Source organism: Elephas maximus, chromosome 12, assembly GCF_024166365.1.
Source record: "Elephas maximus indicus isolate mEleMax1 chromosome 12, mEleMax1 primary haplotype, whole genome shotgun sequence".
Classification (NCBI taxonomy): domain Eukaryota; kingdom Metazoa; phylum Chordata; class Mammalia; order Proboscidea; family Elephantidae; genus Elephas; species Elephas maximus.
The window spans coordinates 84994531-85011088 of record NC_064830.1 but is presented as its reverse complement, the minus strand read 5'-3'; the positions used below and the strand labels follow the sequence as shown (position 1 = coordinate 85011088).

The window sequence follows — 16558 nt, the reverse complement described above, 5'->3', positions numbered from 1 at the left end:
GATTATGTTCTATGATTTCAATGTATGACAAAACATCAGAAAAATGAAACGTAAAACTTACCTGGTAGGATTAGTTAAAGCTAATAAAGATGGACTGACACTGGAGAAACATCTTTGTCTTAGAGGCAGACAAGAGGGCATTTAGTGAGGTAAGATGGCTAAGGACCAACTGACCACTTCTGTGTCTAACCCTCTTCTAGTGCTTAAGTGCCTCATTCACCTTCAAAACATCCAAACAGGTACTATTATTATTCCAGTCACAGAAATAGGGGGCCTGAGGCTGAAAGAGGTTAAGCTACTGCCTGTAGCTAACTGGTAGCAGAGCTCAGTCTAGACTCCAAAGTTCATGCTTATTTTGACCATTTTCCATCGTCTCAACTCCTTATTCTCACCCTTAACAAAAAATTCCAAATGTGATACACTGGTGAGTGGCAAATTCAACTTAGAATTAAGGACTGTTTGAGTCATGGTTCAATGTTTCCTGTTACATGACAATTTTACCTTTAACCATCAGTCCAACGTGTACAATGTAGAAAGCTGACCTCTAAGCCAAGTTTAGTCAAATAAAGTTTCAAGATAAAATTCAACAGGTAGGAGACTCCCAGAAGACGGCAGCCTGAGCAGTTCTATGCCTCCTTCTCCCTGATGCTATTACCAAGGAAAACAACCAAAGATCAGAAGAAACAGCTCTGTAAGATCTTTAAAAAGTAATCGGAGAGCTGTAGCAACTAGATGAATGTGAAATCGAGAAAAAGGCAACTTGTAAACGGTAAAAAAAAAAAAAAAAAAAATTTTCTTTATACCGTCAATGGCCTTCCCCCTTTCCAATTTCTAGGCAGCTGTAACTGCAATGGGTGGGAGAATGCAAACCATGCTCTCAGAGACGGGAATATTCTCTGATCCTGGAGTGCACAGAACAGACTTCTTGCATTCACTTGGTGGATTGTTGTGTGTCTCTTTTAAACTGTCTGAGGGCTCCCTGAAGGACTGAAAAGGGGCAATCCTCCAGTTTAGCCGGTCTCTGAGCTCCCAAGTGACCGGGGGAAGCAAGAATTAAAAATCTCCCCACGAAGAAAAGTCCTGGACCAGATGGCATCACTGGAGAATTCTACCAAACATTTAAAGAAGAGCTGACATTAATCCTTCTTAAATTCATCCCAAAAAATAGAAGAGGAGGCAATACTTCCTATCTCATTCTATGATCCAACATTACCCTGACACCAAAGCCAGACCAAGAAAGATACAATGAAAAAAATTACAGACCAATATACTTTATGAATATTGATAAAAAATCCTCAACAAAATATAAGCAGACAAAATCCAACAGTATATTTAAAGGGTTATACACCTCGATCAAGTGGTATTTATCCAAAGAATGCAACCAAACTAACCAAAACCCAGTGCCGTCCAGCTGACTCTGACTCACCGCAATCCTGTAGGACAGAGCAGAAACCGTACCACAGAGTTTCCGAGGATGTAACCTTTACAGAAGCAGACTGCCACATCGTTCTCCTATGAAGCCAGTGGTGGGTTTGAACCACCGACCTTTTGGTTAGCAGCCAAGTGCTTAACCACTGCGCCACCAGGGCTCCAAGGAATGCGAGGGTGATTCAATATAAGAATATCAAGTAATGTAATAAACCACATTAACAGAACGAAGGAGGAAAACCACATGATCATCTCAATTGATGCAGAAAGGGCATTTGACAAAATCCAACACCCTTTCATGACAAAAAATATTCAACTAGGAATAGAAGGGAAATAACTCAATAAACATTTATGGGAAAGCCCACAGCAAAGATCACACTCCATGATGAAGGAACAAGACAAGGATGCTCACTTTCACATTGCACTGGAATTTCTAGCTAGAGAAATTAGGCAAGAAAAATAAATAAAAGGTGTCCAAACTGGAAAGGCAGAAGTAAAACTATTCTCAGATGACATGATTCTTTATATACAAAAATATTCAACTGAAGATATTCAATCCTGAAGAATCTACAAAGAAGCTACTAAAGCTAATAAGTGAATTCGGTAAAGTCACAGGTTACAAGATCAACACACAAAAAAAATCAGTTGCGTTTCTATAAACCAACAATGAATGATCTAAAAAATTAAGAAAACAATTCCATTCACAACAACATCCAAAAGAATAAAATAAGAATAAATTTAACCAAGGAGGTGAAAGTGAAAGACTTGCATGCTAAAAACTATAAAGCAGTGCTGAAAAAAAATAAAGAAGACCTAAATAAATGGAAAGACATCCCATGCTCAGAAGGAGACTTAATATTGTTAGGGTGTCAATACTACCCAAAGCAATCCTTAATCAAAATTGCAAGTTTTTTTTTTTTTTTTTTTGCAGAAATGGAAAGCCAATACTCATCCCAATTTCAAAATGTACTATAAAGCTACAGTAATCAAGTTTGGTACTAGCATAAGGATTAAAAAAAAAAAAAAAAAAAACCAAAAAACCCATTGCCACTGAGTTGATTCCAACTCATAGCGACCCTACAGGACACAGTAGACACCCTGTGGGATTTCTAAGGGGTCGCTGATAAGAATCAAACTGCCAACCTTTTGTTTAGCAGCTGAACGCTTAACCACTGTCCCACCAAGACTCTGGTATAAGGATAGAAATATAGATTAATGGAATAGAATTTAGAGTTCAGAAATAACCCCATATATCTATGGTCAAATGATTTTCCACAATGGTGTAAAGTCCATTCATTGGGGGAAAAAGAATCTCTTTAATAAATGATGTTGGGACAACTGAATCGCCACATGAAAAAGAATGAAGTTAGATCCCATACCTCACACCATATATGAAAATTAACTCAAAATGGATCAATGACTATTACGACCTAAAACCATAAAACTCTTAGAAGAAAACAGAGGGAATGCTCTGAGAAATAATTTCAACAATGAATTTGATTCTTAAATATGACACCAATAGCTCGAGCAACAAAAGGCAAAATAGACTTGTTCATCAAATGACTTATCAAGAAAGTGAAGAACAGCCCACAAAATGGGAGAAAATATGTGGTAATCATATCTCTGATAAGGGCTTAATATTCAGGATATAAAAAGAACACCAACAGCTCAACAACAAAAAGACAAATAACCCAATTAAAAATTGGACAAAGGATTCAAATAAAAATTTCGCCAAAGAAGATACACAAATGGCCAAGAAGCACTGAGCATAGATGCTCAACACCAGTATCATTAACCCAACAAAAAACCCACTGCTGCCGAGTCGATTCGTATCATTAGGGAAATGCAAATCAAGAACACAATGAGACACTACTTCACACCCACTAGAATGGTTAATATCAGAAACAGAAAATAACAAGTGTTAGCAAGGATACAGAATATTTGGAAATCTCATCCATTGCTGGTGGAATATAAAATGGTGCAATTGTTGTGAAAAATAATTTGGAGGCTCCTTAAAAAGTTAAACAGAATTACCACGTGACTCAGCAATTCCACTCCTGGGTACATACCCAAAAGACTTGAAAGTAGGGACTCAAATAGATACATGTATAAAAAACCAAAAAACCCAACCCACTGTGGTTGAGTCAATTCCAACTCACAGAGACCCTATAGGACAGAGTAGAACTGCCCCACAGAGTTTCCAAGGAGTGGCTGATGATTTGAACTGCCAACCTTTTTTTGGTTAGCAAGTGTAGCTTGCCATAGCTCTCAACCACTGTGCCACCCGGGCTCCATGTATGTGTACCAATGTTAATTGCAGCACTATTCACAACAGCCACAAAGTAGAAACTAAAATGTGCATCAGAACGTACATCAGCCAGAAGGATAATGAAAATGTGCTATTATCCATACAATGGAATATTATTCAGCCATAAAGTCCAATTAAGTTCTGATACATGCTTCAACATGGATGAACCTTCAAAACACTACACTGAGTGAAATAAGTCAGGCACAAAAGAACAAATACTGTGTGGCTCTACTTCCATGAAATACTTAGAATAGGCAAATGCATACAGAAAAGTTTTTTTTTTTTTTTAAACCACTAATAAGTGGTTTCCAGGGGCTGATAGGAAGGGAAAACGGGGAGTCAGTACTTAAGGTATACCAAATTTTTGTTTAAGGGGATGAAAAATATTTGAAAATGAATGGTTGCACAACATGGTGAACATAATTAATAGCACTGAATTGCACACCTAAAAATGGTTAAAATGGCAAATGTTGTATTTCACCACAATAAAAAAAAAAATTCAGTGAGTAAAAAATGGATGTCATACTAATCATACGAACATAAATGTGATGTTGCTTAAGCTAGAAAACAAGAAGTTTCTCTTGCCTCCTCCATCTCCCTTACTGTGATAATCACTGAGTCCTGTTGATTCTGCTTCCTACTTAGTTTTTGAATCATGACTACACTAGGTCAGGCTACTCTCATCTCTTTCCTAGGAGATAACTTCTAAGCCTTTGGAATACCCTGCCTGATTAGGGTACTTATTTTTATATCTGAGGCTTTGGGCCACACCAGGTTCTGCAGATTCCACATCCTCAGATTCAACCAACCACTGATCAAAAATATTCAGGGAGGAAAACAAAAAGTTAAAAGGGAGAATAAAGTGCTCTCTCTCGACATAAAAAAAAAAACTCAGATCTTTTGAAAAATGGTATGTCACTTGCCAAAGTGGGCCGTAAGGTAAGTACGAATCGAGAAATTTGCGCGATAGAGCAGAAAGAAGCCGAAATTTGTGGGAGTGTTAGCGCTGCCCCTACAATGGCAAAAATGGTCTCTTTGGTTCCTGATAATATGCTTGCAAAGACTGAGACGCATTCAGTGTTAAGTGTTTAGGCATTAACAACTCTTTACATAGCATTTATACTATATTAGGTATTATAAGTAATCCAGAGATGATTTAAAGTATATGGCAAGATATGCATAGGTTATTTGCAAATACTGCGTCATTTTACATAAAGGACTTGGGCATCCGCGGATTTCGGGTTCCGCAGGGGTCCTGGAACCAATCCAGAGCAGACACTTAGGGACAGCTATATATGCTAACAATGTGGTTTATGACAAACACCTATTTTTCCTCACCTGGAGCTCTAGGCCATGCTGTCATCTGTTTGACCTCTTGGCGGGGCAAGGCTGGACACTGAGTAGCTAAGATTGGTCATGTGGGTGCTCCACATCTATGTGACTGATACCCCCCCACCCCCCAAAAAACCAAGCACACCAAAGCTCAGGTGAGCTTCTCTGGTTGGCAATACTTTGTACATGTTGTCACACACAGTTGCTGGGAGAATTAAGCACTGTCCATGCAACTCCATTGGGAGAGCACAACTGGAAGCTCTGCTTCATTTCTGCTGGACTCTACCCTATGCTCCTTTTTCCATTCGTGTATTCTTTCACTGTAATAAACCACAGTTGTGAGTATAACAAATTTTTTTTGGTTCTGTATTTCCAGGAAATCAATGAACCTGAGGGTACTCTTGGGGACCTCTAGACATAGAAGGTGTCTAGGATTTGCCTGCTCTGCTCAGCAACTTATGAGCTGTATGAGTTTCAGTAAGATGGGGATAAATATGAAACCTACCTTATAAGATATGCTACAAATCGATGCAATCTATGTTAAGTACTGTGCAATGCCAGCATTACTTAACTCCACTCACAACATCAGTGCCAGTCAGGGTCTTCACCACAGGCCTGAATGATGGCTGCTACCTCCAGTCAGGCCTCTCCCTTCCCCAGGCTCAGCCTATTTCTGATACAAGTCCACATACGGCTATTAGATCATTCCTGTTTAAAAACTATATATGTACTACTCAACTGTTATGGAATAACGGCCCTCTATTTTTTTATTTTCTACTAGGAACCCTGGTGGTGTAGTGGCTAGCAGTTTGAACCCACTAGCCACTGTGTGGGAGGAAGATGTGGTGGTCTGCTTCTAAAAAGATTTACAGTCTTGGAAAACTTATGGGGCAGTTCTACTCAGTCCTATAGGGTTGCTATGAGTCAGAATCAACTCAATAGCAACTGGTTATTTTCTACTACAGGAGTCCCTGGGTGATGATAATAGTTCATGCACTCAGCTGCCAACCAAAAGGTTGGAGGTTCAAGTCCACCCAAAAGTACCTTAGAAGAAAGGCCTGGCAATCTACTTCCAAAAAATCAGCTACTGGAAACCTAATGGAGCACAGTTCTACTCTGACATATATGGGGTCACTGTCAGTTGGAATCTACTCAATAGCAACTGGTTTATTTTCTACTACAACGGGACACACAAATGCCAAAAAGGCCAATCAGGTAGTGTAATCAAGTGAAGTAGGTTGGCTATAGGAAAAACCCCATGGTCTGTTAGACAGGAACATGAGCACAGTGAGATATTTCTCCACCAATGGCTGTGTGTGCGTGTGACAGAGAGAATGAAAGAGGGACAGAAAGGGAGGAAAAAAGAACACTCCTGAGTAAATGCAAGGAAAAATGGCAAATAACGCCATCAAGTAAAGAGACAACGGGAAGTGGCAGTGTCAAACAAGAACATGGGCAGCAGCTACTCAGCGGCAGGTGGTCATTGCCTTGGAAGATGGCAGGCTCAGGGCTGCTACCCATATCCACTGCCATGGAGTTGATTCCAACTCCCAGTGACCCCACGTGTTAGAATAGAATGGCTCCGGGGGCTTTCTTTGCTGTATCTTTATGGAGGCAGGTTGCCAAGCCTTTCTTCTATGGCACTGCTTGGTGAGTTTAAACCACCAACCTTTAGGTCTGCAGACAAACACAAACTATTTGTGCCAGCCAGGGACTTTCACTGCTGCTAGATGTTCACATTTACAGAGATGTCAAAAATTTGAAAATTTACATGACATTTCCTAAACTTTTAAACAGATGTTGGTTCAAAAAATAATTTTTTTAATGTAGGGAGGGTCTAACAAAACATAACAAGGGCTGGCAGTTTTGAGCTCTCTCCTGGATACAAACTGAGACGCTAATTTCCTTCAAAAAGGAAAGAAATGGAGAAGGAACTACAAACAAAATATTACTAATGGTAGGAACAGGATGATTAAAATTTCTCTATTGTTTTTTAAAACAGGGAAAAAGGAAAGTAAAACAAATGAAAAGAATGTACCTAAGAAGAGGACTCAGCCTCCTCTAGGACAAAGAAAGATAAAAAGAGAAGGAAAAGAGCCACTAAGCAGAAAGGAGCTATTCTGGGAGAAACTGACAGAACCTGGGCCTCAAACCGGTTCATTCCAGTTCGAAACCCTGCTGGGAATCCGTATTTCTAACAAGTTCCTAGGTGATGCTAACGCTACTGGTTAGGGACCAATTCCAAGAACCACTAGTAGTGGTTCTCAAAATTTATTACACTTAAGAATCACCTAGGGATCTTGCTAATATGCAGATTCTGATTCAATATATCTGGGATGGAAATGCAAATTCTCAGTAGGAGTGTGAACCACAACAAACTAGTTCAAAGTCCTGGACAGAACAATGGGAAGGTTGGTATGATTATAATAAAAAAAAAAACTTTCTCTTGACTGGTCCCGGAACGGGGAAAGCAGCGTCCCAGCCGGGAAGTCGTCCCGCTGGGATCTGGGAGCGCACACGGGCGGGGCGTGAGCTCGGGGCCCAATTATATTCGCCTGAATAGACCCTGGGGGCTGGCCCAACCGTTTGTGCAGGAAACGCCCACCCAGTGTGCGCGAGCAGTGCCGCGCACCGGAGGCAGAAGTCCCCGGGAGGAAGTGACTGGTCTCCGAGCAAGGAAAGCAGTGTCCTAGCCGGGGACCCGTCCCGCCCGGATTTTGGCGGACGGGGGCGGAGCGTGAACGCAGTGTTCAGCTCTATATTCTGTGGTGCTACACTCCCAGCTCTCCGATGCCTCCCCCACCCTCCCCAGGCGGCCCCATTAATATCCGAATACCCGGAGCCAGAGGGAGAATTCAGATAGGGATCTGACTGCATTTTTTTTTAGCTGACTACCTGGAAAATCTAGTTTCCCAGTGATGGCTCGGAGACAGCAGTCCATATCAAACCACATAAAGAAACAGACCATGACAGCTTCTCCAATTCCCCAAACAAAAGAATCAAAATCTTTCCCAAATGAAGATACAATCCTGGAATTATCAGATACAGAATATAAAAAACTAATATACAGAATGCTTAAAGATATCACAAATGAAATTAGGATAAATGCAGAAAAAGCCAAGGAACACACTGATAAAACTGTTGAAGAACTCAAAAAGATTATTCAAGAACATAGTGGAAAAATTAACAAGTTGCAAGAATCCATAGAGAGACAGCATGTAGAAATCCAAAAGATTAACAATAAAATTACAGAATTTGACAATGCAACAGAAAGTCAGAGGAGCAGACTCGAGCAATTAGAATGTAGACTGGGACTTCTGTAGGACCAGGGAAACAACACCAACATAGCTGAAAAAAAAATCAGATAAAAGAATTTAAAAAAATGAAGAAACCCTAAGAATCATGTGGGACTCTATCAAGAAGGATAACTTGCGAGTGATTGGAGTCCCAGAACAGGGAGGGGGGACAGAAAACACAGAGAAAATAGTTGAAGAACTCCTGACACAAAACTTCCCTGACATCATGAAAGACGAAAGGATATCTATCCAAGATGCTCATCGAACCCCATTTAAGATTGATCCAAAAAGAAAAACACCAAGACATATTATCATCAAACTTGCCAAAACCAAAGACAAACAGAAAATTTTAAAAGCAGCCAAGGAGAAAAGAAAGGTTTCCTTCAAGGGAGAATCAATAAGTTCAGACTACTCAGCAGAAACCATGCAGGCAAGAAGGGAATGGGACGACGTATACAGAGCACTGAACGAGAAAAACTGCCAACCAAGGATCATATATCCAGCAAAACTCTCTCTGAAATATGAAGGAGAAATTAAGATATTTAAACACAAGTTCAGAGAATTTGCAAAAACTAAACCAAGACTGCAGGAAATGCTAAAGGAGATTGTTTGGCCGGATGACCAATAATATCAGGTACCAGCACAATACAAGGTCACAAAACAGAATGTCCTGATATCAACGCAACTCAAATAGGGAAAGCACAAAAACAAACAAATTAAGACTAATTCTAAAAAATAAATAAATAAACAAAATAATACACATAACAGGAAATCATGGAAATCAATAGATAAACGATCACAATAATCAAAAAGAGGGACTAAATATAGGAGGCATTGAACTGCCAGATGGAGAGTGATACAAGGCGATATAGAAGGATACAAGTTAGGTTTTTGCTTAGAAAAAAAAAAACTTTCTCTAAACACAACGAAATGTTTAAGTTGAAGCGCGCGCATACACACACACACACACACAAGAACATTTTAAGACTAGAAATTCCGAAGGTTCTTACAGATATAAAATAACTTTTTTTTTTTTTGGTAGAGATGAAAACCCAAACTAGACCAGATCAAGGCATAGTTTTGAAGTCATTGTTACAAGGAAGAAAAAATACAACAATGAAGAAGGAATATGAGCAACCAAACATAAGAAATCCTATCAGATATTCCCGATTTTGAAAGGGATAAAATAAGAGCTTGGAGATATCCACAATAACATCCATGAACTGAGCACTGCTGACACTGGACTGGTTAACATTAGTTACACAGCCTGCTAAAGTAAAAATAAAATAAAATAAAAACCTCTTGGATTAGGGAAGCAGATAAAAATAACTAATTCGTATTACTAATTATTAGAAAACTTTAAAACGCACACTGCTCAGGATAAAGATTTGTGTAGATGAAAACAGTCTATGCACAGAAGGCATGGGGGCAAAATATAAAGAAATAAACACTAAATCAAAAAAGAGAGGAAAAGATGAAAACATATCAATAAATATAACCCTCTCCCCCACATGTCAGGTGCCAGGCAACCAGCTTAACAGATACTGTCTCACTGGATCCTCTCAACCATTTTACAATGTGTCGTTTCCATTTTACATATGCAAGCACTGGGGCTTGGAGAGGCCAAGAAACTGGAACTGAATCCCAAGTGTGTTCGACTTCAAAACGGTGTTGCCATGATATGATACCCAATTTGCGTAACGCAGACTATAGACCAGTATGTCCTGTGTAAGTTTATGAAGCACTTGAGAATACACAATATACATTACACCTACAACACCAGTGAAAGGGAGGAAGTATTTCATTTTCACAAAGAAACTTGACGACGCCAGATATGCAAAAAACAGAGAAGGCAAAATGCACAAACTGGAGAAGACAGATACATTTTTCTGGGTTTCCACGCCACACCTCTTTAATCACGCATTTCCAGGTCTCTTATTAAATACTAGTGGCTCCAGGATTCTGGCCTCGTTCTTTTCCTTCTGCATGCTCCTTCACCCTGGGCAAATTCATCCACGCTATGGCTCTGACATTGTTATGAACACTGCGCTCCGGTGCTGTTCAGTCCTACGGAGTCGGTTTCAACTCACAGAGACCCCGTGTGACAGAGCGGAACTGCTCCGTAGGGTTTTATTGGCTCTAATCTTTAGGAAAGCAGGTTGCCAGGTCTTTCTTCTGCTGAGCCACTGCGTGGGTTCGAACTGCCAACCTTTGGGTTAGAAGCTGAGTGCTTAATCACTGCGTTACCAGGATTCTTTCCTGAGTGCTAGAGCCTTATTTCTAACTTCTTATTGGAGTTTTTCACATTGAACTATCCCCAAAACACCACATTCAGTGAGTCTAAAACCACTTAATTATCACACCAAGCCTGCTTCAATCCCTGCACTTACTGTCATTAACTGCATTATCACCCACTCATCCTTTCACCTAGCAAATGTTCAGCGTGCTGCAATGTGCTCAGTGAGGCCACAAAATAAACACAGCACGAACGCTGTCCTCAGAGAGTTATGGTCCTGTGATGGAGACAGGCCTAAGTGGATACTTATATACAACACGGACATATAAAGAGAAGTTATTGAGGAACTAAGTCTGGGGCACGTTTCTTGGAGACGACTCTTGAGCAGAGTCAAGGGGAAGACCAAAGGAGGATGGAGGCATAGGAGGCACATCAAAGGTAACCGTATACTTGTTGAATCAATGAGTTGTTAGCAAGTCATTTTTCCCTTAATTCTAAAACTCTTCGATGCATGCATGCCCTCTCATAACAACTGCCTTCTTTATCTCTCACTCAGACTACTCTAAGTCTTTCCTGCCTCTAGATGGCCACCATTTGCATGATTAAAATCCTTTATGGCATAAAAGTTTTTCATGATTTGCTCTAGGACTTACTATTGCAGCTTCATCTTCCTCCATTCTCACATTTGCACCTTCACCTCCACATTTGCCCAGATACACTTCACAGAACTCATCAGGCTCTCCTGTCTCTGAGCTTGCCATATGCGATTCTCTCTTGGTTTTTCTTCCTCTACATTGTTTGTTTGGTAAACTTTAAGACTCAGTTCAGGATGGGTCTCTCTATAAAGCCTATCCAGACCTGCCACATCTGTAATTAGGTATTCCTCACTCAATACTCCTACAGTACTTTGTATTATTATACTATTTCTACTATTATCCATATTAACTTTTATAGGAGCTATCATATGGTACTAAACCTCCTTCACGGCAAGTGATTTTACTTGCTTACATACACACAGCTGGACATATATATGTATGTATGTATTCCAAGTGCCTACCAGGGACCCTAGAAAGCAGAAGATACCCCATTAATATTGGCTGGATGAATGGATATTAAATATGATGAAAATGGCATTTCTAAAAATAATGTTGAGAAGATAATAAGATAACCTACACAAAGGAACAAAATACATAAAGAAAATCTGTCACTATATAAGAAATTCACAGAAATCTAATTATAGTAGAAAGCTTAAGGCTCGACTATGAATATATTACAGATTAAATGGAGTAAATATTAATAGAAAGAACATTAGAACAATTTAATCAACTGAAAAAACCTAAATGATCAAAAGGAGGAATACTTTTTTAAGAAATGTATAATCTGAGCTCTCTTTTGTAAAACAGCATAATATAGGTGAATTCTGCTTTTCTTTTGAAAGTACTTTTTTTTTTTAATGAGGTAAAGTAGGAAAATTTGGCTCGAATATATATATATTTAAAACAAAGTGGCTGAAATTTAGTACTGTCCAGGTTTTTTTTTTTTTTTTTTTTCTTTTAAGGCAAAACGAAGAATATTTTATACCATGTTTGCTGGAGTTTTGATCCAAAGATGTGTTCACAGAAATGCTGTCCACTGTAGTCCACTTCCTTAGTCTTGACTGTGGCTCTTTAATACTGTTCATATCCATATTTACATTCAAGTTTGAGTTCAAGCCTTAAAAATATAAAAATTTTAAAAACTTACAAAAATATAGCACATATTCCTTCTGGTACCACAACTTCTATTTTCTAGAGAAACAACATGTAACTAATCCAATGTTTTCAATCTTGTTCAATGTTCCTTAATAAATACCATCCTGCAAATGTGGCAAAGCCAGATGATAACAGACAGAAGAAAGACGGTCAGAACAGACACGCTGGGCTCCTGGCCAAGGTCAGGCAACACGGTGTCAGGGGAAAGAGCCTCAGTTTGGTTATCAGAGAGAGAAACACATATGATCGTAAATACTCTAGCCCTCAACAGTACAATGTTTTCAAATCATAAGATTTTTAATACTCTAATTACCCTAACATGGAAAGGTATTTCTCAATATAATTTTGATTATTTTTAAATTCCTTGGCAAAATAAGAGGAAAAAATTTTTAAGGAGGCCAAATTTGAAAGTTTAGAGCTTACCTCTAATAAAATATATCTGATTAACCAATTCCCAAGGGCACCATGCATTAAGAGCTCTATGCAAACGGAACACTTCTTACTTGAACTCTGATATGATGGTGCTTTTCAGACTTAGATATTCTCTTGGAACAAGGACAGAAATTTCTATCTTAGGTGCTGGGGTTTCTTAAAGTGTGATCCAGGGACCATTGACATCAGAATCAGCCGAGATGCTTGTAAAAAAACGGAGACTTTCCAACTGGAGCTAAATATGCATGTTTAAAACACACTGGGTGGTTTTTAGACACCCTAAAGTTTCAGAAAAAATGGTTTAAAACTCATGGTTCTGATGAGAGTATATGTGATATTAAGTCTTTCACACTTAAAAGTTTTAATAATACGAATTCTTCAATATCATCTCAATATCTGCGAAGAACAGTTCAATATGCTGTTCTCTGGATGCATCAATTAGACTAAGGGTTGCAAAACTTCTCCTGTAAAGGGCTAGATAGTAAATATGTTAGGCTTTGTGGACCATAAGGTCACTGCTGCAACTACACAACTCTGCCCTTGTAGTGAGAAAGCAGCTACTGACAACAGGTTAATGAAAGGGCATGGCCACGTTCCAATAAAACTTCAGAGAACCTGATTTAGGCAATCGTACCGGTGTTCGCATGGGTTAAGCAGACTGTCTTAATTGGGAAGAAGTATCTGAGGCTGAAAAGCCAGCCAGGATAGGAAATCCCTTATTCAGAAACTTATCCTCCCACTGGCTCAATTTATATGTCAAGTGTGTAGAGTCTAACCATGATAGATACTGCCCTTCGCTGGTGAGACCAAAATCTCTCACCATACCTGGGTATACCTTTCTGGGATCACCTGGTCACCACCAGATGCTTTCCTACGGTATTCACCTGCAATGGTAACTCACAAGAGGAACTGCTTTTGGAAATGTAAGCTATAGAGATTGCTAACAATCCCAAGGCCTCAAAGTGCTACTTACACCTGAGCTGAGAGTACACGGTAATACCAGGGAGAGCCAAATCATGTATCAGCTGAGCCACAGAGTAAAGGAGCAGCAGGCCCCAACCTCCACCCACTGCCCAGAATGTGCTAACGTGCTAGCTAACTGTTTTCAACATGGTTGAGCTGGCAACCAACAAATGTTTACAAGAAACTATAGTAAAGGAAAAGAGAGAAAGAAAAAAGCAGGGTGTGAACAAACAAGGGTCAAAATATAATCGAGGGCACAAAGATAAAAGAGACCTAGGGGAGAAGAAAATATACAAGACTGTAATTTCCATGGGAGAAACTGAATAAAAGCCTGGATACGTAGTAAAAGAAGGAGAGCAGAAGGTGCTGCGTGCACGGGCAATCCTACAAATGTGACCTTTTCCAGTTGCTTCCCCAAAGCACTGCTGCTCAAAATTTTGCTGCTGTGCCGTTTCTAATAATTGAGGCCTTTTCCTCCCCTTCATATTCTAATAATTAAGATATGTGGGTCTGAAAAAGAAATGTTTCCTTTATTTTCACCCACTTAAAATGAGTGCGGAATTTTGAAAGAGCATGATTTTCTTGACCAGAGAGAGACCTTCCCTGGAGCATGATGACAGGCTAAACCTAGAAGAGGCCTAAGGCAGCTCTCAGGGAGGGAACAGCTAATGTAGTTTTCACATGGGAACAAAACTATAAAGGCAAGAGAGAAGGGTGCAGAGCTGAGATACCCATATGTCTGATGAACGCCTTGGCCAAGCAGAAACCTACCTATAGGGAAGTTGCTGAAAGCATTTATTGGTGATGGCCCTTTTTGCAGCTCAGGTGTAGTGTGGGGCATGACATTTTCAAGGAACGATTTCATGGCTGGCTGATGGAGTGACTGCTGCTGAGATGGCGGAGTCGGTTGCTTCACCAACACGTTTGGATCAAGTTGACGAGACTGTTGGATTATGTGCTGCTGCACACTAAGAGGTCGACCCTTGGGAAAAGTGATGGGGAAATGATTGGAAAAAAGTCTTGGCAAATATACACATATTTTTCTTCACTTCTGAATTCACTTCCTTTTCACAGAAAGGTGAACAATCACAGTATACTAGTTAATTCAACTTCCGGGCAAAGAGCAGACTTAATAAACGCCATTTTCAATTATACTTTCATAAAAGATGCCATTTTAATCAGATATTTTGAGTCCCTTGTTATAATGGAACTGATATGAGTTGAGTTTACTAAGACAAAGAACAGCATAGCAAGTGGAAGATCTGATCTACCTGCTGGTCTTGCTGCTGCCGGTTACCAGAAGGCACACTTCTCTGACTCTGCGCCCTTTGCTGTTGTTGCGCTAACAATCGCTGAGGAAAGATTGCAAGGAGGTTATTACCACACCATTATATCTGAAGACACTTCAGAACGACTATGGCAGGCTGACCTACAAAGGCATGGCTTGATCCAGCCAACAACATCTCCTGCCTCATCTAGTATAATTTCATCCTTGGATTCTTTGATTTCTAGCCATTCTGCTAAAATTTACTCTTTTGTTCAATCTAAACATTCACATCATCAGGGAAACGTTTTCTGATCACCCTATCTGCCCCTACCACCCCAGACTTGGCTGGGCCTCTTCCCACAGCACCCTGCAATTCTTCAAAACACTTCTCACACATGTTTACTATTTGTCTTCCCTGGTAGACCATCAGCTCTATGAGGAACATGACTGTGCCTGTTTTGTTTACTGCAGTACTTCCTGCATAGAACCTAGCATTCAGCATATAGTAGGTGCTCAGTAAATGTGTACTAACTATTGCTATTCATCTCCTTACCTGTAACTGGGAGATCTGAGAAAGCTGGTTTAGTTGGGATAGCTGGTTCAGCATGGCTACCTGTTGAGGGCCAAAGAGCGGATTCAGGCCACCGTTGTTTGGTGCATACTTCAGCAATGAAACTGGAACCTTAGAATCAAATGGTAAGTTAATAACAGTGATAAAATAACCCAAACTAGCTAAATGTACTGTGTGTTTTAAATGATCAATAGAGCAATTTGTGGACTACTTGTTTAGAGAGTTAAATTCTTTCCTACTTATCATTCTCTGTTTTACTAATTTATCGTTCACATATACTCTCATGGGTTATATAAAGGATGACAGAAGATGAATCTTAAACCAGTCAATTTTCCTTTGCTATTGCCCTCTTCCTCAAGATGTTTTAATGAAGAGAATGGTGAATTTTAGATTTCAATTATCTTTGACTCGTTTTTTTTTCATCCTTCCTACATCCTTTTGTAATAATAGCTAATTGAGAATTAGCTGCATCTCAAAGATGCCAGTAAATACTATAATCAACCAGTCATCTCACTGGAATATAAAATTATTCAAGGTTCTTTTCCAGGTAAATAGAAGAGAATATAACGGAAGCTTTTTCACCTGAGGGGAGAGTAATGGAGGAGGCACTTGAGCACGGAGATTAGGCTGAGATGAACTAAGAGGTTGTGCTGGAGGCTGCTGCATGCCCCGGGGTTGTGCTGCTGTGTTTCCAACACCAAACATACTGGGATTGCCATTCTACAAAAACACACAAACAACAAAAACACCAGTGAGATTCTTCAGAGACAAACATCTCATTACCACATGGTATTGCTGATATAAACACAGGAAGTACACATAAGAGATCTTATTATTTATACAAATCATTCAATACAGAGCCTAAAATACTCATGTGGACTTACCTGTCTAACAGAATTCAAGTTTTGCATACCCAGCCCTGCTATGGAGCCAAGGGCCTGGTTAGGTAGTGCACTATTTGAAGGGGGAAGCTT

At 39.6% G+C, this 16558-nt stretch overlaps 1 protein-coding gene across 13 annotated transcripts in view; it reads right to left on the bottom strand.

Moving 5' to 3' along the window:
* TNRC6A (trinucleotide repeat containing adaptor 6A) overlaps positions 1 to 16558 on the bottom strand; it is a 237836-nt gene that overhangs the window by 16436 nt on the left and 204842 nt on the right. For all 13 annotated transcript variants that reach the window (XM_049903449.1, XM_049903454.1, XM_049903460.1 and 10 more), the window contains 5 exons: positions 16167 to 16304; positions 15567 to 15695; positions 15018 to 15098; positions 14518 to 14728; positions 12182 to 12313 (listed from right to left, as the gene is read on the bottom strand). In XM_049903449.1, coding sequence (XP_049759406.1) covers positions 12182 to 12313; positions 14518 to 14728; positions 15018 to 15098; positions 15567 to 15695; positions 16167 to 16304 — 691 coding nt within the window. The remainder of the gene's footprint in view (positions 1 to 12181; positions 12314 to 14517; positions 14729 to 15017; positions 15099 to 15566; positions 15696 to 16166; positions 16305 to 16558) is intronic.